This window comes from Rhamphochromis longiceps, linkage group LG19 (genome assembly GCF_057381845.1).
Source record: "Rhamphochromis longiceps isolate RC_006_pf linkage group LG19, R_longiceps_female_GT1.1, whole genome shotgun sequence".
Taxonomy (NCBI): Eukaryota; Metazoa; Chordata; class Actinopteri; order Cichliformes; family Cichlidae; genus Rhamphochromis; species Rhamphochromis longiceps.
Window position 1 is genome coordinate 14,599,433 of NC_140575.1, and position 23,642 is coordinate 14,623,074.

The following is a 23,642-nucleotide window of genomic DNA, read 5'->3' on the forward strand; positions in this document are numbered from 1 at the left end:
AGCTAGACATTTTAACTGAGAATAAGAAAGAAAAGTATGTTTTTGTGCCCCCCTTTTCCTGTTAATGCCCTATCGGCCCCCCTGGCTAAATTTTGCTACACCCGCCCCTGCAGAAGAGGCAGGGCTTAATATGGGAATGCTGTACAAACATTCAGAGATGAATTTACACACTTGCTTTACTTCTCTCTGGGATAACTTTCTTGGAGATGAAATGCTGGTTTGGTAGCGAGGCTCCAAACACTCAACCAGACCACCGAGAGGTCTCGCACGCCACAGCCACTCTATCACGTCACGCATACTGCTCGACGTGCTAAGGTTATGAGCTGAGTTACGTGATATTTAATGGATCGGATTACATTTTTGATTTCTCTCCGATTTCTCTCTGATATCCGATCCAGTAATTTAGGTCAGTATTGGACTGATACCAATACGTAATATCAGATCGGTCCATCTCTAGTTTTAATAGAAACAAAATACAGAAGTTAGTGAATGACATGGGACTACTGTATGAATCAAAAATGAATGAAGTGGATGGGAAATTAAACTGATAAGTAAATAAATTTTAAAAAATCTAGGAAAATGGAAATTCAAAGAAAAAAATGTCACATTTAACTGTACATTTGTTTTTATATGTATTTTTCTATTTCAGCTGCTTTTTAAAATTCCTTTTATATTGGGGAAAGGAAGCAGCAAACTTCATTGGGTCAGTTTCAATCCTAAGCTAATAGTGAGAGGTTGCGTTCTGCTTCTTTGAATAAAGCATTTTCTTTGTGATCTTCAGCAATTCTCTTTTTTTCCAACAGCTGGGACCTTTAAAAATAATTTGTCTTGTGGGTTTTTATATATTTAGCTGCATAGCTGCCTGTAAAGTTACATTTTCTTAATAAAATCGTATTTTATATGTAGACACTTTTATGGTTACTTCCCTCTATCACTTTGAATGCTTTAGAAATTTAAAAAATATATAAAAAGTTTCTTGCCAGGTGACCAGTCCAAGGTGTACTCCACCATTTAACTCATTCATTCATGTTTATTCTCTACAGGACCTTCATGAGCTCATCACCTGGAGTTTTTCCAAGAACCCAGGAGGAAGTGGATTTGCCTTCATGCTATACCCCAACCCAAAAAAGGTGTGTTTCAGGCCAGTAGCCCTCACAGAGCCTTTGTTTTGCTGTAAGTCTTGTTCCTTCTGCGAAGCAAATAATTGTTCCACTATTTATAAAGCAGATGTGAGTGAAAATGCTGTAAAGCAAACATCCATTCACACACTGTTGGGATCTCTGTGTGTGTGTGTGTGTGTGTGTGTGTGTGTGTGTGTGTGTGTGTGTGTGTGTGTGTGTGTGTGTGTGTGTGTGTGTGTGTGTGTGTGTGTGTTTAACAAAGCAGTTTGATCCTCCTTCTTGGTCTCCCTCAGTAATGGTTTCTTTGATTGTATGTATCTCAGAGCTGGTGATGCTCAGTTGTGTCTGCTGCTTGAACTCGGAAATGTTAATGTTGTGTACCATTAATTGGCTTTTTCTCGGGCCAGTAACTTGATGAATTTATCCTCTGAACTGAGAGAAGTCTTGCTTTATTATTATGTGAGACCCTAACGAGAACCTTTATTTTTCTGTTTGATGGTTTTTTTTCTATGTTGCACTTGAAGAAACTTTCAAAGTTCTTGATATTTAGTAACTAACTGAAGTGAAAGCATAGATTAACTGGTGGCTGCTAGATGGTACTTGTTGCTGCTGGCCTTGTGATGCTTTTATTCACAAGCAGGTTGCCACCGGTAGTTTGCACAAAAGATGCCAACTTGTCTGCAGAAACTCGCTACTTACTCTCTGAGCTGTAATAAGAAACGTCCAAGAAATTCCAATCCAAAGTGGACACAGAGAAAGCAGTAGGATACAACTTTTCAAAATAAAAATTGTATCCTGCTGCCGCAACCAATGGACAACCAAGTGTTACAAGAGGAAAATGGTATAGAAAGTACTTTTATTTTTATTGCACAAAATGACTCTATAGGACACTAGCATGCTAACGCAAAGTAACCCAAGGATCCAAAGTGATGATAAAACTAAGCCAATGCCGAGACCAGCCCAGCAGCAAGACTTAGGATAATGACTAATGTGTAATACATTATTCTTTGAATAACAACCCCAACACTAATCCCCTTTTTCACAGTTTCACTGCTGCTTCCATGAAAATGACTGGTATTTGTGGAAGCCTGCTAGCAATCAAAGCAATCACAAGGAGATTTTCAGTGCAACGTTCAGAGGTGGGACCAAGTCATTGTTTTGCAAGTCTCAAGTAAGTCTCAAGTCTTTATCCTCAAGTCACAAGTCAAGTCTCAAGTAATGTCAGGCAAGTCAGAGCCGAGTCTCAAGTCACTGGTGTAAAAGTCCGAGTAAAGTCACAAGTCTGAAATTTTGAATTTCAAGTCCTTTCGAGTCTTTAAAAAAAAAAAACGAAAAAAGCATGTTGCAGTTATATGCTAAATGTAAATATTAGACCATGTAATTTTTAAATCTGTGTTTTTCTCAACACATGACAAAATAGTGAACATAGAAAATATATACAAATTGTGAAATTGCACCTCTATAAAATGCAGCTCAATCAAACTTAGCTCCTAGAATAATTTTCACCGACAGTTCTGAGATAAGCCGCATGTTATTCTTGGATGCGGTTGTAGGACCGGCTTTAAAATCGCATGACAAAAATATCATACACATTAAAAAAACTGCGTCACCAACGTAGCCTGGACAACATTTGCTAGTTAGATGAAGTCAGCTATCTCATTGTAGCATATTTATATGCATATTTATAATTATACGGTTCTTGGAGTGAGTGCATACACTCATGAAAGTTTAGTAACTTCAGGTCACTGCAACAAGCCCAGGTACAGTTTACCGACGGATGGGTACAGGACCTTGAAATGCACCGAGTAGAAAGTAAAGACCATCGTACGTATCATAAGTTTACCAGTCTCACAAATCGTCTTCATAAATACACATTCGTTAACCGTTTATTAATAGGACCTTTGAGCTCAATGGTAATTAATTAGTACTGGAAATAATTTCTGGTAGCATCACAGAAATGTAGCAGTGACAATAATATTGTATGCTGTAATCGTACTGGGCAATTAGTGATACAAAAAACTGTTTTATCCTGTGAATAAAAGTATATGTTTTTGTCAATGTACCATAATAACAGAAGCGAAACTTAATATTGTGTCAGGACAATTCACTATTTATGCACAATAAACAAAGGAGTCTTGGACTCGAGTCTGACTCGAGTCCAAGTCATGTGACTCGAGTCCACACCTCTGGCAACGTTATATATCTCTTTGCAAACAATGTTATCACCAGCCGTTGCCAGAATACACCCTTTTCCCTAGCAACTGCCAGTTACCAGTGGGCCATTGACTGGTCTCTCCGCCCATTTGAGAGGATGATCTAATATGGATAAAGGTAGCAAAGGTGGGAAGGAAAACTTCCTTTTTAATGTCATCGCCCACTGCTGAGTGTAGAAAAAGGAAAGCATAAGGGACGAAGACAAAGACCATTCGCATGCCATGTGAGAGAAAAGACAAACTTTAATGACATGTAGCAGTGGTATGTAAGTGTCTGGGGAGTTGAAAACAGGTGAGAATAAATGTTAAGAGCGTCATCATGGGAAGCTCAGCAGAATCCTGAGCCTATAACAGCATAAGACTAATCTCAAAAGCAGACAGAGTTTCTCTACAAGCAGCAAGTAAGTCTGCAGTGGAGGATGAAAGTTCTTTATTAAGTTAACATGGTATTTGAGGTGTGTAAGATATCACAGGGTTTGAGTATTTAGGACTTTTATATGTAAGTGAAAGTTTTTAAAATTTAACTCAAGATTTAACAGGGAACCATTGAAGAAACGCTGACATACTGGGAATATGTGTTTCCTGTTAATTTCACTACAGTGTTGTGGATTAACATTCCCTTTGTACCTTCTGAAATGCTTGAGAGGGGAAACTCTTGGTACTGTCTTGGAATATTTACAAACATTTAGCAAGGCTACTGGTGTAAGTAAATTTATGCTGGAAATTATTAGAGTTTCACTGAGCTCATGCTCACTGGGGAGTTTTTACACAAGGAAAATGGTAAATGGCCTGTATTTATATAGCGCTTTTACTAGTCCCTAAGGACCCCAAAGCGCTTTCACATCCAGTCATCCACCCATTCACACACTGGTGATGGCAAGCTACATTGTAGCCACAGCCACACTGACAGAGGTGAGGCTGCCGGACACTGGCGCCAGCGGGCCCTCTGACCACCACCAGTAGGCAACGGGTGAAGTGTCTTGCCGAAGGACACAACGACCGAGACTGTCCAAGCCGGGGCTCGAACCGGCAACCTTCCGATTACAAGGCGAACTCCCAACTCTTGAGCCACGATCAAGAGTTGAAGTGTGCCACTTCCCATGATGCTTGATGAGCTAGCCTCTATACCTAGGTGCTTTTCCTCTACTACATACCCTTACAGTTTACAAACACTGAGCTGCAGCTGAATCAATGAATACCTTCCAGATTCTGGTGCCAGAATTTGAATTCATGGTTCATTTGCTAAACTTCTTCTTCTTCTTCTTCTTTTTTCTTTATTTAAATGTATTTACATGAAAATTTTCCAGTGATTTTGAGTGTTTTTGATAATGGCCCTGAATGCTTTCCAAATGATTGAGCCTTATATGTAAAAAGTAACCTGAACCTGAAATGAGGAGTTGACAGTGGGAAAATAAGAAAAAGCCAGATACATATGTGCATAATGCATTTATCAAAAAGAGCTGCATTTGAATAACGATATAAAATCATTTCAACAGTATATTGATTCCAACCACACTGGTGCTTTCTTGCACTGTTGTGTCAATAATGAGTGATGAATTAATCAATAAAGCATCATGGCCAAACATTGCACCCTCACATACAGTAATCTATGTGTGTTTAATGAGCTCAAAGTGCACAAGGAAAAAACATCCTTTATAGCCTTTTCCTGTTTTTCTGTTAGAACAGTTACTAATTCAGAGCCGCCTTTTACATGCAAGCACATTCTTGTAGTATTTAATTTTCATTGATTATTTATATTCACGTTATATATCTCAGATTGTTCCCTCTACAATAAGTTTCTGTCTTCTCTGTCTGTCTCAGTAAAAAACAAATTGCCAAGTAAATGACAATTAAAAATAGAAATGTCTACTTTTTGAGAAAAGTTATCTTGAAAGCATTTTGCATTTTGGCAATTATCTAAATGACAACTTAGAGCTTAGCAGGAAAAAATATACATGGATCTCTTCTTCAGTGCGTGCAGATGAACTGTGCATCAAACGTCCATTCCTTTGCGTTAAGTGTACATCGAAATGTACATCCACTGGAAATAAAGAGAGACCGGTTGTTAGTGCAGTATGTGCAGCCCCTCCACCTATCTCCAAGGACATCCTGGCCTACTCTTCTTGATCACTGGCTGACATGGGAGAGTCTTCAACTGACATAGCTCTCCTCGGACTGCTGAACTATAAAAGCTGGCCAAGATAAAAGGCTCAGTATCTTTCATCCCTCTTTGATGGCTATATTTGTAACTCTCAAAAACTTTAATCATAACAACATTCAAAAAAGCTGCACTTGAGGGATATAAGTGAAATCAGTTGAACTTTTAGCAAATGCCAATCTAAGTTTGCCCTTAACACATTAACAGTTGCTAACTGTCTAACCTTACCAACGTGTTTTAAAATCCCGGACATGCCCTACTTGGTCACAAAGTAGCTCAAGGTATGCACAAGGAGTATGCAACTGTTTCCTTTCGTGTAAAATAATTTATGAATAGTATATAAATTTATTTTCAGTTTTAAAAATAATGTATTTTTCTTTCCTCTGAACTTCAAAATGAATCAACATGTGTTATAAAATGTACTAATGAGAACAAGCTGGCTTTATTACCTCAGACTCTTGAAGAGTCATTGCTTTTCCATCAGATAACTGTCTGAAGATTTCTGTTGATGAGCAAAAATTAATTGAATCTCTTAAAAGATACGTATAAAATTAATGTCTTCCACAACAAAAAGGTTAAAGTTTTCCATTGTGAGGTTGTATTTTTTGATTGACTTACTTCAGATAAATCACAAACAGAAATAAACAGATCATAGCTTGTCCCACTTGTCTTCACTTACTGTTCATGCAGTCAAAGCGAAGGATGAGACTGATGAAGCTCTCCAGCGTCATGTGTCCAGAGGAGGCGCCGTAGCGCAGAGCCATCAGATTCAGCATGTCGTCACTCACCCTTATTCCTGACAAGCACATTAAACACACAAATTCACATTAATGACTTACATTGAGACTTCGGTCAGAAACTCTTAGATTCTAACAAAGTTAACAAGATGGCGCTGGTGAGGTCGGCTGCCGTCACGACTGCTCCGACCACCTTTTCTTTGTCTTTGTTTTTTAAGTTAGTTTTCAGCGTCTCTAAATCGGCAAAATCATCACCATTGGGTACATTAGGTATGACAGTGACACTCTTGTTTCTATTGGTATACAATGTACTCACAATTCGAAGTTTTTAACTCCGGATCCGAGCTGGCCGAGCGAGATCTTGAGGGAGAACAAAGGGAAGCGGAGGCCTAGAGGGAAGCGGCGGCTTAGAGGGAAGCGAGCCGGCATCAGGAACAGGCTGAGAGCTCGTGCACACCGCACACCTCTGCCTAGCATCCTGCTTGCCAACGTCCAGTCACTGGAGAACAAGCTTGACGACCTCAGGGCCAGGATACAGACATGGCTGAACCCAGCGGTGCCGGACCACGCCATCCAGCCGGCCGAGTTCTTCTCGGTTCACCGCATGGACAGGACACGGGACTCGGGGAAGTCAAGAGGAGGCGGCGTGTGTTTAATGGTGAACAATAACTGGTGCAACAGTGCGAACGTTGTTCCTCTCACACGCTCCTGCACACCAAATCTGGAACTACTGTCCATCATGTGTCGTCCTTTTTATCTACCTCGGGAATTTACATCGGTCATTATAAGTGCCGTTTATATTCCACCACAAGTGGACACGGTCACCGCCTTATGCGAGCTGCATGAGGCACTCACACAGCACCAGACACAACACCGGGACGCTGCGCTTATTGTGACGGGGGACTTTAATAGTGCCAACCTCAAACGTGCAGCGCCAAACTTTTATCAACACATCACCTGCCCCACCCGAGGTGAAAGGGCACTGGACCACTGCTACACTACGGTCAAGGATGGCTACAAGGCACAATCTCGCCCTCCGTTTGGCAAATCCGATCACGCCGCCATCTTCCTCATGCCAAAATACAAACAAAGGCTGAAACAGGAAGTTCCGGTTCAGAGGAAGGTCGCGCGCTGGACGGATCAATCGGTGGCCGCGTTACAGGACGCACTCGACGACGCAGACTGGGACATGTTCAGAAACAGCTCCGATGATGATGTCAACGTGTTTACGGAAGCGGTTGTGGGATTCATTGGGAAACTAGCGGATGATACCGTGGAGACAAAGACTATCACAACGTTTCCCAACCAGAAGCCGTGGGTGGATAAAACCATCCGCGACGCTCTGAGATCCCGCACCGCTGCCTACAATACGGGACTCACGACGGGGGAAATGGACCCGTACAAAGCCGCATCATATAACGTGCGGAAGGCGGTGAAAGAGGCGAAGCAGCGCTTCGGGAGGAAACTAGAGTCACAACTCCAACAGAGTGACTCTAGGAGCCTGTGGTGGGGACTAAGGACAATAACGGACTATAAAGCACCAACAACCGGTATGACGAACGCGGCTGTGACTCTGACAGACGAGCTGAACACTTTCTATGCTCGCTTCTAGGCTGCAGCTAAGGACTCCAACAATGCTAGTGCTAGCGGCGCTAACGGCTGCAGACAGGAAGATACTGCCAGCACCGGAAACGTGCTCGTCATCTCCGAGCATGAAGTAAGGAGAGCCTTCAAGAGAGTGTAAAATAAGGAGGGGATGTTTTTCTCATTTTCATTCATTATTTTAATATGGCATTATTAGTTCATTAGAAGTATATAACCAGCTTTGCATTAAGCATAAATTGAAGTTTTTGACCTTACATTATTCTTTGCATTACAGTGATGGTGATAACTTTAGTTTGATCTTTTCTTACAGGTACCAGAATAATAACATGATTTTCCATTGCAGATGTAACCATGATCATTCCATACACATTGCAGTTTGTTGCTTATTCTAGAGTTGTGCTCAAGGTAATTAAAGGTTAAAAGCTACAGCCAGCGCGAGTCTGGCTGATCTATGGAGGGCAAAGGCTTTGAGCTTGGAAGGCCGCACGCGCTTACACAGCACTTATAAGATGTTATTCTTGGTGATTTTGTGCTTAGTCATGTTTTAATATGTTTTAAGTAGAAGTAGCTGATCCAGCAATATTCATTTAATATTATATACTTGATTTAGAGCAATACACACTGATGGTCTTAACAAATGAAAGAGTCCTTGTAGCTGCCATGTTGTGTCTTAGCAGGGTACAGACGGTTCCAGGAGACGGGGGCAGTCAGCGTCTGCCCTCGGGAAGGAGACAATGTTATTCTTTGTGTTAAATAAAATTGTCAACATTGATTGTATTACACCTGTCACTACGCATGAGGGGGCGTTCTAATACCCTGATTTCATAAAACTATGGTGATGTGTTTTTTGAGATGAGATCTGAGACTGTCTGCATACAGTGTCCATCTCCCACGTGTGTGATCATTAAATCATCGTTTGACTCAACCCGACCGGACCAGTGTTGTTATTGTGGGTTTTTCCTCTGGTGTCCATCCCCAATATTTTGAACCTTAACAAGAGTGAACACCAGGAAAGCAGCAGGACCAGACGGCATCCCAGGTCGTATCCTCAGAGACTGCGCATACCAGCTAGCTCCTGTGTTCACTGAGATATTCAACATCTCTTTATCTCAGTCGGTGATCCCCACATGCTTTAAAGAGTCCATCATTGTTCCTGTCCCGAAGAAACCCCACCCTGCTTCTCTCAATGACTATCGCCCTGTAGCCCTCACCTCAGTAGTGATGAAGTGCTTTGAACGCCTGGTCAGAGACTTCATCATTTCTTCACTACCAGACACACTGGACCCACTACAGTTCGCTTACCGTCCAAATCGTTCCACAGACGATGCCATCTCTCATCTCCTCCACACATCACTCACTCACTTGGACACTAGAAGGGGGAATTATGTTAAAATGCTCTTCATAGACTACAGCTCTGCATTTAATACCATAATTCCCTCCACACTCACCACCAAGCTGGAGCATCTGGGACTCAGCTCATCTATGTGTCAGTGGATCTCCAACTTCCTAACTGGCAGACCACAGGCAGTAAGGATGGGCGGACACCACTCTCAGCACTGGAGCCCCCAGGGGTGTGTTCTGAGCCCCCTGCTGTACTCTCTGTACACATGACTGTGTGGCCACTACCAGCTCCACCACCATCATCAAGTTTGCTGACGACACCGTCGTCGTGGGCCTGATCTCTGATAACAACGAGACGGCCTACCTGAAGGAGGTTAGGAATCTGGAGAACTGGTGCCAGAGGAACAACCTCCTTCTAAACGTCAGTAAGACAAAGGAGCTGATAGTGGACTTCAGCACTAAGCAGGAGAGGAACTACCAGACCCCCGTCATCAACGAGTGCCCAGTGGAGAGAGTGGACAGCTTCAAATACCTCGGAGTTCACATCACGCAGGACCTGTCATGGTCCTGTCACATCAACACCGTGGTGAAAAAGGCCCGTCAGCGTCTCTACCACCTCAGATTCTTGAGAGACTTCCAACTGCCCTCCAAGGTGCTCAGGAACTTTTACTCGTGCACCATAGAGAGCATCCTGACGGGAAACACCTTAACCTGGTTCGGGAACAGCACCATGCAGGACAGACGAGCTCTACAGAGGGTTGTGCGGTCAGCTGAGCGCACCATCCGCTCCGAGCTCCCTGACCTGCACTCAATCTACAGCAGGCGATGCTGGACCAAGGCCAGGAAGATCGTGAAGGACCTCAGCCATCCCAACAACAGACTGTTCTCTCTGTTGAGGTCAGGAAAGCGATTCCGCTCCCTGAAGACCAACACAGAGAGACTGAGGAGGAGCTTCTTCCCGCAGGCGATACGGTCTCTCAATCACACCACCACACAGTACTGACCCACACATATAGTTCTTACACACACACTGGACATTCTGGACATTGTTTTCACTTCATCACTTAATCACTTTAGGCATATTTGCACTGCACAAGACACTTACAAATGTGGATTGCACAACACTGGACATTATATTTCTTTATTTCCAGTTAATACTTGTACAGCTGCTGTTATTGTGTGTATATATATATTTATATTTCTTCATACATTCTTATATAGTTCTATACTGTGTATTGTGTATTTTGTTGCACAGTTATTTTATTTTTTAACTTTAATTTATATATTTTATCTTATTCTTTCCGAGATTGACGCTGGCAGCACTAATAGGAAGATAACCAGAATACAACCAGATGGCCATCGGCTGAGTCGAGTGTCCATTTTCAAAGTAAAGCAAGTTGCTGTCATTAGCAGAGGCTGACTCAGATTGATTGCAACTTGTTGGCAGTTTATCTGCATTTATAAATAACATGGCTGTTATTTGCAAACCTTCACCAATCTGTCAGACAATGATGCAGTCAATCTGAGGTACACCATAATCCCTTGGAGACAGGTTGCCTTCCGCCAGGTGAAATGAGCAATCTCTTTGCAATTGAAAATGTTTGCCATGAGATTGAAGGTGTTGCAAGCTCTGGGCAATCAGTTGGTGATCGCAATTACTTGCATACGACCAGCACAAAGCATCAATTGCCAAGTTTTTTCCCAGTCACAAGAAATAGCAGTCCTATTTTTTGTTGTGGTGTGCCTTAGCCATTTGGGAGTCCAGTGAGAGGATTGCAGGAGAGTGTAGTTTCAGGAACATTAATGAATGAATGAATTCCAAGCAGGCCTACCTGAAACTAAGAATGCATTTCGTAGTTCTCTCAGTGACAGCGTTCCGGTTCTTGAAACATCAGTGCGGAAGAAAATTTCCTAGAAAACAAAAAGAAAAAAGCCACAATTGGAATGTAGCAGAAGTATTATCCATACATAATTAACTATAGAGCAGTGCATGTAGTTCAAATTTTTTTTTACTTTTTTCAGCATCAAATATTTAACCTAATTTTCATTGTCTTTACCTTGAATGTAACAACTTTGTTCCACAGACGAAGAAATTCCTCACTGTTGAGTTTTCCTGTAATTGATGTCTGTTTTACCCAACATTAAGGCAACAAAGCTATGTGTGCGAGTAAAACATGTACTGGCCAACTGGGTAGCTCCTCTACAAGCCAAGAAGCTGTGCTGACCAATGTTGGGGAGTAACGGAATACATGTACCGCCGTTACATATTTAAAATACAAAATATGACTAACTGTATTCCGTTACAGTTACCGTTTATAAAGGTGTTATCAGAATACAGTTACTTGGTCGAAATGAATGGATTACGCGAGGGTATTTTCCTGTTTCATATGTTAGGCTATGCCCTCTTTATTTTTGGTTTCCACGCTGGTGGAAACCCAAACAAAACACGCATTAAGAGGCTCTAATGTCTGTGTCTCAATCTCGCAGTCCATGTCACCTCTACTTGCAACCCGCATAATGACGTGAAGAAATATTTTTAAAAATTATTCACAAAAATGATTTAATATGAAGGCAATAGGGAGAGTGTTACAGTCATCGCTCTAAAGAATGTAGCCTCATGGGCAGTGTAGTCCGTGCTGCAGGGTGGATGGACTGCCATACCCGTTATGTGTCTGTGAGCGAGGGAGGAAGAAAAAGGAAAAGTACGAGCTGTCACCGAGCAGAAACGGGAGCTGGAAGCATGTAAATATAATAATAACCACTGCAGCCAAAAAGAGTGCCTGACGAGCCCAGCTGTAAGTAAGCTGTTAAGACTCGACTTTACATCGTGTTCGTGTTTTCCTCCGAAACAATAAATTCCTTTGGAGCAGCCTTTCAACGCCTCTCTCTGTCTTTCACTAGCAAAGTTGACCCAGACAACAAAGTAAAGCTAGTTTTCAGCTACGAGCCCGACACGAACCCGACGTATTAGCCAGAGGTCCCTTTATGGTTTTACGCCTTTACGGTTCGGAGCCGCGGACCTGTTTTATATAAGCGCAGAATAGTTTTCTATACGAGATCGCTGCAAAAAGTGCAGCCTTACCTAATGTCCACCCTAGTGTTACTCATTTTATATTAAGATTTAAACATCTAGTTGGTATTAGTATGGTGAATAACCTTCAGTAAAAGTAATAGTTCGCACTGCAATAGTACATTCATGTAGTTGTAAAAAGCATGATAATATATTAAGTAATCCAAAGTATTCAGAATACGTTACTCTCATTGAGTAACGTAACGGAATACGTTACAAAATACAATTTGGGGCATGTATTCTGTAATCTGTAGTGGAATACATTTTAAAAGTAACCTTCCCAACACTGGTGCTGACCCACTAAAGCGTGAACTCTACAGGACTGCTAACCATATGAAGAAACTCTCATAAAACCTCAAAGTGACAAGGTGAAGACTTTTCTAACTGGCCTTTTTCCAAAAACATGAGATAAAATTAAGACTTTTATTTGGCAAGAACTCTGAGATATCCTTCAATGCTACATCCAGATGAACAGAATTTGTTGGGACTTCCTCACCTGGATTGTTGACTGTTTAACTCTGTTTAAGATACTTTTTGATATTATTTTCAAATTACTTGCTGTGATCATGCATGCAAATGTTTGAAAATGTGGAGAACATGTAAATCTATTATTTGCATTGTCTGAGTGACTATGACAAATGTCACATGCACCACAACAGGATACATCCATTAATGCAACCATGCTGCGACAGGCGTCAATACTGAAGCCTCCAGATTTCAGGTCTCCTAAATGAAACAGAAATATATATTTCAGAAATATATAAATCTTGAGCTCTTAAGCTGTAGTCTCTTGAAGTCCAAACCTTTTAGGATGTTTTCATTTAGAAGCCTCTGAAGCTGCTCAGCATCCACTTCTTCATACTGGAAACGAAAACAGGGTTTCTCTTATACTTCTGTTTATGAGCCTCGGTCACTTGTTAACGTCCAAATTAAACTGTCCACACACACTAGCAAACACACACTCTGACTAATTTGTGTATTGCTGTAATTTCTCTTTTACAATACAAAATCTTTGCTAGCTTTAGCAAAACTCTAACCCATCAAGCTAAATATTACGAGTTGTAATCCAGTTATTTCAAGTTGCCCCGAAATAATTATTTTAGATGGAAAAGATGGATACATGAAGTAATGCATGGCTATTAGTTCAGCATGTGGGTGCAATTCTAGGGCCACTGTTATTCACAGTTCTCATAATTAAGTGAGTTACACGTTGATTTTTGTCGTGTCTGGAAACATCTAAGTGCTTTCAAAAAAGATTTGAACTCAGATTAAAACCCATTTAAAAAAAAAAAAGTTTCCAATAAAGCTGGCTAACATTACTTAGCCAGTTAAATATTGCTACTTTTCATAGGACACTAAATTAGAAAAAGTTTGTCTATAAGTACCTTGGTTTTATTACTATGGACACTGAACTTGTCTTAAAGAAATGTGTAATTTAGAGCTATACAATGCTAATATTTAAACAGTCTTTTTCCATTTTCATATTTTATTTCTGTCTTATTTATATCAACTTAGTTCTTCAGTAAGTTAAGCTTTCTTCACCCTACTGACCCAATAATGATGTGTCATACAAGATATGCATATTTTGATCCTAGCTTAAATTGCTACTAAATAACCAACAGTGAGAAGACAACTAAACCACAAGTGCATCTTTAAAGTAGCCAAAAAATTAATCAGGATGATTAAGCTTTCACTTTAAAATTTCTCACTTTTATACACAACTGATGTTCTGTTGTGGATTTTTTTAGTTGAACAAATGTAACGAAATGCATTTAAACTTTCGTGTTAGCACGTTTTATGTTCATTGTATACAGAAGTCAAACAGTTTTATTTTGTGCACTGAAGTATAATAGTTAGTCAAACCTCTCACAGATAAGTTTTAGATAAAGATGAAAAAAATCTTATCAAACAAACAAAAGTTTCCACTGTGTGATAAAACTCAGTCTATATAAGAGAAATAGTAAACTCAACAGTGTCAAGTATGCTCGTGAGAAAATAACAGGAAGTTACCTTGTCAGAGTGTTTATGGAAAAACTCTCTCCTTTGTTCATCATCTTGTTGATTTTTTACCTTGACCTGAAACAGAGAAATTAAATTCTGTGTTAAATAAAAAGCTATTTACATATCATTTAGCATATAACACAACCGCAACCAGACGTGATTTATTGTTGAACACCCACCTTCTCATCAAGCTCATGTTTGTGATCACCAGAATTATCACTGCAGAGAAAGAAAAAAATCACAATTTATTTGTTCTTGTCTGTTTTGCATATATCTCATGCAGATTGTTCCAATTTAGCAATGTTGTGTTTGCACAAACAATGAGCGTGCATACTAGCAGTTGGTCTCTGATTTTGCGTGGATGGTCAGGATAAAGGAGGCTGTCTCGTTGGGATTGAAGGTGGATGGCACAATCAAGTATTCCCCATGCTTTAACATAAAGAACTCCATCACCTCACGGGCATTCAGGTAGGTTTTAGTTTGGGCAACAGGTGCCTGGGATTTGAAGAACTCCTCTGTAAACTTCCCTCTCTGTGTCTTATACTGAAATAGCAGGTAGATATGTCAGTTATCTTACACCATTTAAAGTGGGACTGCTGTATCTGTAAATGGGAACTGGATACAAACTGTTTCTTACTTTTTCAGTCACCTTGAAGGAAATCAGTGCAAGTTGGTTCATGTTCAGAATAAGAAATATACTCAGTTAGTGTCAGAATACAACCCTAATGAAATCTGTATGCATCTTTTACTAATGATTATATGCTCTTCAAAGATGATGACAACTGAGCCAAAGGTTTAATCATTGAAGGAATAGCAGTGTAGCCTTCAAGTTGAGGTTATCCTTATCACCATCCTGATGTGCAATACCTTTGCAACTTGGAAACGATTCAAAACATAAAAGTGTCATGACATTTCCATATTAGGCAGCAAAGAGTAATGTTTACCTCAAATATGAAAAACCCAATGTGGAGGTTTTGCGCCAGGTGTCTGTTCCTTTTTTCGGGCTTTTGCATGAGAGACACCATTATGTTTTTATCACCGTCTTTCTCTGAGTATCCACCGCAAATTTTGAAACGACACTGTGGATTAGTCCAGAAACTGTCTAGAAAGCAAATAAAAAACATGGTTTATTTGCTGGACACAAAAAAATGAAAGTTCAAAAATGAACCTGAAAGCAAGGCTGGTTAAATAGTCCAGGTCAGGTGGGTGAAAGGTTCACTGAACTTTTGTTTAATAAATGACAAAGTCATGCAATTAAATGAGCTATATAGATAATATACTGTGGAAAAGACTTTACAACTCTGTTTATGGGTCTGTATTGTTATGGATGTCCAACTTATTCTTTCCATTCACAAGAAAAATCTATGTTACCATATTTGGGCTTTTAATATTGTAACATATTTTTTACTACTGGTTACAGAATTTTAATACCTACAATACTTGGAAAAAATAGCTGAAATTTGCATTCACATTTTTTTTAGTTTAACATAACAGAGTTATGTTAAACTAAAAAAAAAATAAGCAATGACCTTAATACTAACTACACTAACTAAAGAACTTGTTGCCCTATTGGACCCATTGTTAATTTTAGGGTCCGCATCAAGACTAAAAGAATAATCTTATTTAATAATTGCTGAAATAAATTCCTACATAGCACCTATGACCTTCAGGACTCTTTTATCTCTTTTAATTGTCTATTTCATCAAATATAATAAGATGGATAAAGAAACCGAGGTTCATAAAAATCTTAAATGTGAATCTGTTAAATATTAAAATCACACAAACACTACATGTATGTGTTCGTGCTTTACCAATTTCGGTACATTCTTTCTAGTATACACTCTCGGTCAAAAGTTTTAGAACATCCCAATTTTCCCAATTATTTATTGCAATTCAAGTCATTCAAGTCCAGTGAATAGCTTGAAATGGTACAAAGGTAAGTGAACTACCGGAGGTAAAAAAGATAAATAAATAAGATTTTTTTTTAAATGGCGTGGTTACCCAAATTAATGTACATTTTTGGAATTATACACAAAGGCCTTTTTCATGGAACACAAAATGGGTTAGCAATTAAAAGCTGTGCTGGGACAATGGAGGTTGATCAAGCGTTGAAAACTTCAATTACTGATTCCTACATGGGTTCCAACTTTTCTGGATTCCTTCCAACCCCCTCTGTCTGCATAAAAGCAGTATAAAACACACTGTGGTACCATACCCTTGTGATCAGTTGAACAGTACTGTACTGCAGAAAGCACTGCGTTGCTACAAAAATGGCCAGAAAAATGCAATTAACAATGGAAGCGAGACAGACCATCATAACGCTTAAAAATGTATCCTGAAAAATTGATTCTGTTCATCTGGACGAAGCGTTTTCAGTCGGAGAAACATTTCATGACAGTGAGTACTGTTTTCTTCCCCATCAAAAGGCACTCAGAAACTGGAGCAAACTCTGACAGGAAGAGGTCTGGCAGACCCAAAGCCACAAATGGTAAATGGCCTGCATTTGTATAGCGCTTTTCTAGTCCATAGGACCCCAAAGCGCTTTACACTACATTCAGTCATTCACCCATTCACACACTGGCGATAGCAAGCTACATTGTAGCCACAGCTGCCCTGGGGCACACTGACAGAGGCAAGGCTGCCGGACACAGGCGCCACCGGGCCCTCTGACCACCACCAGTAGGCAAACATGGTTAGTATCTGGGATCGAACCACCGACCTTCTGATTAGTGGCTGACCTGCTCTGCCACCTGAGCTACAGCCACCTCAAATAACTCAGAGGACACGTTTCTGAGAAACTACGTGGCTCACAGGACAACAGCTTCAAGCACAGTTTAATAGTGGTCATAGTAAGCAAGTCTCAGTTTCAACTGTGAAGAGAAGACTTCGAGCTGCAGGTTTGACAGGACAATGCTAAGACATCAGAATAAGACAAAGAGGCTTGCCTGGGCCATGAAACATCGCCACTGGACTACTGAAGACTGGAAGAAGGTATTGTGGACTGATGAATCAAAATTTGAACTCTTCGGTTCACCATGCAGGATCTTTGTACTCAAGTAGGGGAAGAATGGTTCCACAGTGTGTGGCATCAACTGTCAAACATGGAAGAGGAAGTGTGATGGTCTCAGGCTGTTTTGCTGGATCCAGGGTGGGTGACTTGTACATAGTGAGAGGCACCCTAAACCAAAACAGCTACCAAAGCAATCTGCAGCGCCATGCAATACCCTCTAGTATGCACCTAGTTGTTCAGGTGTTCATCCTACAGCAAGATAATGAACCAAAACATAAATCCAAGCTATGCCACAACTACCTCAGGAAAAAAAGAACAAGATAAGCTTGAAAACATGGAGTGTCCAGCACAGTCTCCAGAATTAAATCCCATTGAGCTGGTTTGGGATGAACTGGACAGAAGAGTGAAAGCAAAGCAACCTACAAGTGCCACACATTTATGGGAACTTCTGCAACAGATATGGGAAGAACTTTCAGAATAATATTTGATTTCTATTGTAGAACGAATGACACAGGTGTGTCCAGCTGTTCTATGGTAAATGGTTATTGGACTGATTCTTATATAGAGCTTTTCTCTCCTGGAGCACTCAAAGCGCTTTGTATCTGCCAACGGTGGCTACTTTGAAGAGTCAAAGTTGATAGTACATTTTGGTCTCTAAATTGATTCCATGATTTATTTTTTTAACTCCAACTGCTTATTTGTACAATGTTTTCATTTCAGAGTGCAATGAGACAGTAAAATGCATAATTTTCACAAAAAATAAATAAAATTGGGGTGTTCTAAAACTTTCAACTGATACTGTATGTATTTAATGTTTCAACGCATTTGCAATGAGATTTAATACCTCTGTAATTAAGGCAACCTCCAGCAGTGGTTCCTGCAACCCATCGGCCCTCATACACAGAGGTCGTCCACTGACTAGAGTCACTTTCATTAAAGAAGTCAGGAGACAGCCCGCAGATGTCAATATCTGCGTAGAACTTACAGAAATCTTCAAAGGTCATCCTGTAAAAATCAGATGAATTTTGAGATTACTTGTTTTACATCTGGATGGGCTGTTAGGGTACAATGCAAAAAGTGTTTGTATTTTGTGTTTGGTTTTTTGTTTTTTAATTTCACAAGTTTTCTTACCAAAACTCTCCATCATCAGCCACTGAAAGGCACATTTCACGGTCTTCAGGACTCACAGTTTGCCACAGAGGAGACCTCAAAGAAAATTTGTCATTTTATTTAGACAAAGAGACAGCTTTTCAAAATTCTTTTGAATATTCAAAGGGAGTTCAGAAAAGCTCTCCTGCATGTGTCCACAGCCATACTTGAAATATAATCTTTACACTAGATAGAAGGCTACCACATAGGTTTTGACATTGATTTGCTTTCCATCTTTTAAGTTGAGAGCCATGAGTGTGAGTCTGACTTACCGATCACTCCAGTCTCCTTTCCACTCTCCTGTACCCCAGGGATTCCACAAACGCACAAGGTATACGATTTTTCCTCGACTCATCATCTGACCGCAAACCACCATTTTTTTTTGTTAATTTTAAGTATCATTTGATTTTTTTTCTATTTCCAGTACAAATCTTTACCTCTTTGATACTTGTCACAGTGTATGCATGGCCTGCAACCAGTCCATTTGGTAATATTTCGTTACCAGATGTCTCCTACAAGACAAAAGCATTTGCCACTAGTAAAGTAGAATATTATACATTAAGAACATCAACTTCTATTGATGATGATGAAGCCAATAAATCATTTTACGTGTGCAAGTGACTGTGAAATTGTTTGCTTGTGGCTAAATTCGACACTACTTTGCTCAGATGTTTTTCAAAATGTTATTTCCTTGCAGAGTTAAATATATACTAAATGTCAGACTGGCATGAGTACGCACAATAACTGAACAAAAGCAGCTTTGGTGTCTTAAAACAGGACCCATTCATTTATATCAAACTGGCTCATGTAAGCAAAGGTTTTCCAGCATTTGAGTCTTGATTCTCTGTCTATAGCACACACAGAGCCATCCCTGCCTTGCCAATGAACTTTATCCTTGGGTAATGTCAAGACCATGTTATAAGTGTTACAAACAGTCGTTTTATAGCGGCATTTATAAAGTGACTGTAATAAAAGCTTATAACCATGACTAAGGTCTTTTTAGCTGCTTTGGCAGATGTTTAAACCTCTGTCTCTAGGTAGATTCTGACAAAATGATACCAAAACTGCGCCGGATACAGTTATAAAACTTTATAGGTGTTTAGTGAGATCAAAATGAAAGTATAAAAACAAGTCCTGTATGAGTGAGTATAGGGCAGCAGAAGTATCAGGGAGATTAAGCCAATGCTGGTGCTTCTGTGTGGTGTAGTTCTACTTACCCTGGGAGGTGTACCACAGCCCATCAGTGTGTTTGATTTGCCAGCTCTGCAGATCAGCCCCCACAGGCTTGGACTCGGTTGTGACAGCTCGATGTTAATGTGAACGCCACCGGTGAAGTCCCTCATAGCCTCTGAAGGAGTTCCAGCAATCATGTCGGAGTAGGAACCACAAACCCTGACAGGATAATACAGTTTTTTAATATTTAGAGAAATCACACCTTCAACTCTCATTATGTCTAAGATTAAGATTGCATACTTAGCATAGGCTTTCTCCAGGAGAGCAGGCCAGAATTCATTTTGGTTTTTGGAATGAACAAAGATTAGTCTGCCATTGATTGTTGGTAGTTTGTCATCAATGACCACATCCTCCCACTGCCCAAATCTCCAGAACTGGGGGGAAAAAAGAATCTAGCATGTCACTCTTGATTTATTATTTAAAAAAAAAAAAGTCTTGTAGCGTGTTGGCGCTCGACCTCGGTCTGTAAAAGTGATGATAGATGAAAAGATGATTCGGGCCAGGAATTTTGTTCCCTTTCAGGCCAATCTGATATTTAGGAAAATGCATATCCAGCAATTTATTTCCTCTCCTGTGACCCTAAAAGTTGCAGGATTCTGCATTTACGTTACACACAGTTTAGTTTCAACATGAAAATGTGTTAAAATAAAATATAAGCAGTAAAAAAATTTTTAAACCCATAGCACATGCTTTTTAGCTAGTTTATTCTGCTGTGGTTAAAATACAAACAAAAAGGAACATCTCAAAAATAAATCACTAAGTATTTTTGACAGGTGTGTTTTTATTGAACACAAGTAGTGATCAATAAAAATATTTTGTGTTGTTACATGTTGGTGTTTACCCTGAAGTGAAAAATCCCACAGTAGTTCTCATCAAATCGTTGTTCAAGCGGGACAACTTCTGCGAAAATGGATTTCTGGAACGTCAGCGCTCCGATTGACGCAAGAAACCAGCAGTTTCCTGTTCAAAAATATTCTCAGGGTTACCACAGGAAATCAGGTGAGGAGAACAATAAATATATTCATGAAGACATTTCCCTACCTAGTTTCCCTTGACCAAAATCAAACCTGGAGACTCCGTCAAGTACTAAGACTGGAAAACGAACAATTTCCTGAAAAAGGGAGAGTGCTGATCAGGAAGTAAAGTTCTGGAAGTGTTAAAGGAAAGGATGCACATTTCTTTTAGTGTATCCTTCACAAAAATGTGCATTTATTCATCCACACTGAAATAATCTTTCAATTATCTTAAGAGTCACAATAGCATGTTGAAGACTGTTGTTTCGTTGAACCAAACAAAAAAGCATACCTGAAATCTGTTTTTGGAAAGTATAAGAGAAGGTATTACTTGTACTTAAAGCTGCAGTGTATCAAATATCTGTGTCGAGCTCTGACAAACTAAACCAGAAACCTGACTGTGCTGTTTTTGAACCGTAGAATAAGAAATTCTTCGTGTAGTGAGACTCAATCTAAATGCAGTGAAAGTACTAAAACTGAATTGCTCTTTTTATAATCAGCTGAGCAGTTTAGCTTTACAAAATTACACTCACTGCTGGTCGCCGCCACTCCACACAGGCCAGTTCAGAAGGGCTCAGTATGCCATGGCGTAGTATCTCTTGACCAATGGACCTTCTGTCAGGTAGAAATGTCTCATCAATGAAGCTTACTCCTCTTGTGAGGCAGTACTGTTTCAACTGCTCGTAGTCTTGGCCCAAGAACTTCTGGGGCTTGGTGAATTTTCCGAAACCGTCCTTCTTGTAGCGGGCCTCTATGATGTTCAAGCATACACCGGGAGGAGGCATCACTGCAGTTTTTGAACTGTTTACAAGAATTTTGCATTAAAACTCCAGAAAATATAAGAGATTAAAGAACGCAGCACTACCTATTTAGGTTGGGTATAGATCAAGGGTGTGGGAATGGCATTTCAAAATGGGAAGTCATGACACAAATGATACATATTTTAAATAAATATAATGAGCTACAGTATGATGGAAAAAGATAATTCCATTATGGTGCATAAAATCATATTTGCAGCTCGCTGAAAAAGAGCAAAAATGAGTTCAAACTTTAGATAGTTCATGTGAAATTATTGCAAATTGCGGTTCGCCCAACTATTATGAAACATAGTTTACAACAAGATTATTATTAACATTATAATACTAATAATAATTAGGCATTTTTGAGAACTTTTTTGTCAGGAAAACAAGGTTAAAGGCTTTTATATTAATTATTATGTTATATTGTTCCAAACATTAAAAATATATGTAAAATGTAAAGGTTTTCATTATGTTGGACCTTATTTGCACCCTGAATGGAAAAATGTAAAAGTATACCTTTAACATTCATTCTTTTTCAGGGGCTTCTCTTTTGTTAGTGTCTAAAAATGTAAACAAATTCTGGGGAGGGATAGCTCAGTAGGTAGAGTGGTGGCCCCATGATCGCAAGGTCGGGGGTTCGATTCCCCTGAACAGCTACCCTGAGGTACCCCTGAGCAAGGTACCGTCCCTACACACTGCTCCCCGGGCGCCCAATGGCTGCCCACTGCTTCACTGAGTGAATGGGTTAAATGCAGAGAGCGATTTTCCCCACGGGGACCAATAAAGTACACTTTCTTCTTCTATAAACACTTTTTTTATGATAGTCTTAAAAATATAATATCTTCATGCATAAACAATACCTTGTAAGGTCAACTGTGTTAGGATGCCTGGGTCGTTGACCCAGGGTTTTTGAGTTTATTATATTATTTATACTTTCTAGTCTTTGGTTTCTTTGAGTTCTGTCTTATGGTTTATGTCTCTGTCTTCTTTAGTTGCTCTGTCTTTCTATCACCTGTATCCCCTTGTCTAGTTCGCGTCTCTGTGTATCCTTAGTTCCTATATCCCTGTGTTCAGTCAGTGTTTGTGTCTGCCCTGGTCCCACATCTCTGTTCCCTCTGTAGTGCCTGCATGTGAGTCTGTGTTATGTGTTTCCTGTTTTACTTTGAAGGTCTCTGTCTTATCTCAGTGTGTTCATTCCCTGATTGCTCCTTCTGTGTATTTAAGCCCTGTGTTTCTCTGTGTCCGTGTCGCAATCTACCGTTTACCTTGCTGTGTGTTCTGTCATTCCTCCAGTTTAAGTTTATTTTGAGTTTTTCCAGTTATGTTATATTTTGAGTATCACATTAAAGCCATTTTCAGTTCACGACTGTCTCCGGAGTCTGCACCTTGGGTCCTATCCCTGTCCGCACACAGCTGCCACCTAACAAACTGCACCAGTAATAACATTTGAACTTACAAAGCCCATAGTTTGCATTCACAGCAGCAGGAAGGACCACACTGATACAAATGCAAATTAAGGATCATCTGGTTTAAAGTTTTAAAAGCAGGTCTTACCTCACTTACTCAAAAGTGAAAAGCTGTGCAGAAAAAGGTGTAGTTGCGTCGCGGTGAACCGGTGGGTGAGAACCAAGTAGCTTCGACTCTGCATTTAAGCACCTGAGGCTGTGCACGCCGTCCTTATGTTTCTAACACAGATATGAAAATCACCTTTGAACAAACCACGCCTGTGCTGACCTGTAGCTCATAATAATCTACTTCCTGCAAGCTACTGTATGACCAAAAGAGAGAGGGCCTAGAGAGAGTTTCACTTCATTCAAGTGACCCTCCACTAGCCCATATTTATGTGTATCACAGTCTTATACGTTTATGTGTTTATGGTATCCACTTTCATGTTTAGAGAACAGCAGTTGCTGTTAATGGTTAGCCTGTCAGCAGTAAAATTGAAAGTACTCACTGCTTGCAGTAGAGTAGAATAGAATAGAGTGCCTTTATTGTCACTAGACAGATGTACAATGAGATACAGAGCATCTCCTGCTCACTATGGCTGTGCTTCTTGTTGGCTTCCAGTATTTGCAGTCCTCACAGTATGACTGAAATCTGTTTTTTATATCTTTGTGTGAACCTCAAAAGTTCTATAGTTGATAAATAACTGTTGCCATAAAAAAAATCAACATTAGTCACCATTTTGAGA

At 40.0% G+C, this 23,642-nt stretch overlaps 1 protein-coding gene across 1 annotated transcript; it reads right to left on the reverse strand.

Moving 5' to 3' along the window:
• Nucleotides 1-5,348: 5,348 nt before the first annotated feature.
• LOC146646421 (calpain-1 catalytic subunit-like) lies at nt 5,349-23,131 on the reverse strand. The gene is made up of 22 exons (XM_085392460.1): nt 23,006-23,131; nt 21,185-21,452; nt 20,680-20,749; nt 20,480-20,598; nt 19,879-20,012; nt 19,623-19,797; nt 18,843-18,917; nt 18,678-18,763; nt 18,388-18,462; nt 18,101-18,261; nt 15,191-15,348; nt 14,884-14,895; nt 14,581-14,789; nt 14,426-14,465; nt 14,256-14,321; nt 13,049-13,106; nt 12,910-12,971; nt 11,233-11,301; nt 11,008-11,086; nt 6,172-6,288; nt 5,942-5,994; nt 5,349-5,375 (listed from the first exon to the last, which is right to left on the reverse strand). Exons 2-22 carry the CDS (start codon nt 21,434-21,436, stop codon nt 5,349-5,351), a joined length of 2,097 nt encoding a protein of 698 aa, XP_085248586.1. The 5' UTR covers nt 21,437-21,452; nt 23,006-23,131.
• Between the last annotated feature and the right edge of the window lie 511 nt (nt 23,132-23,642).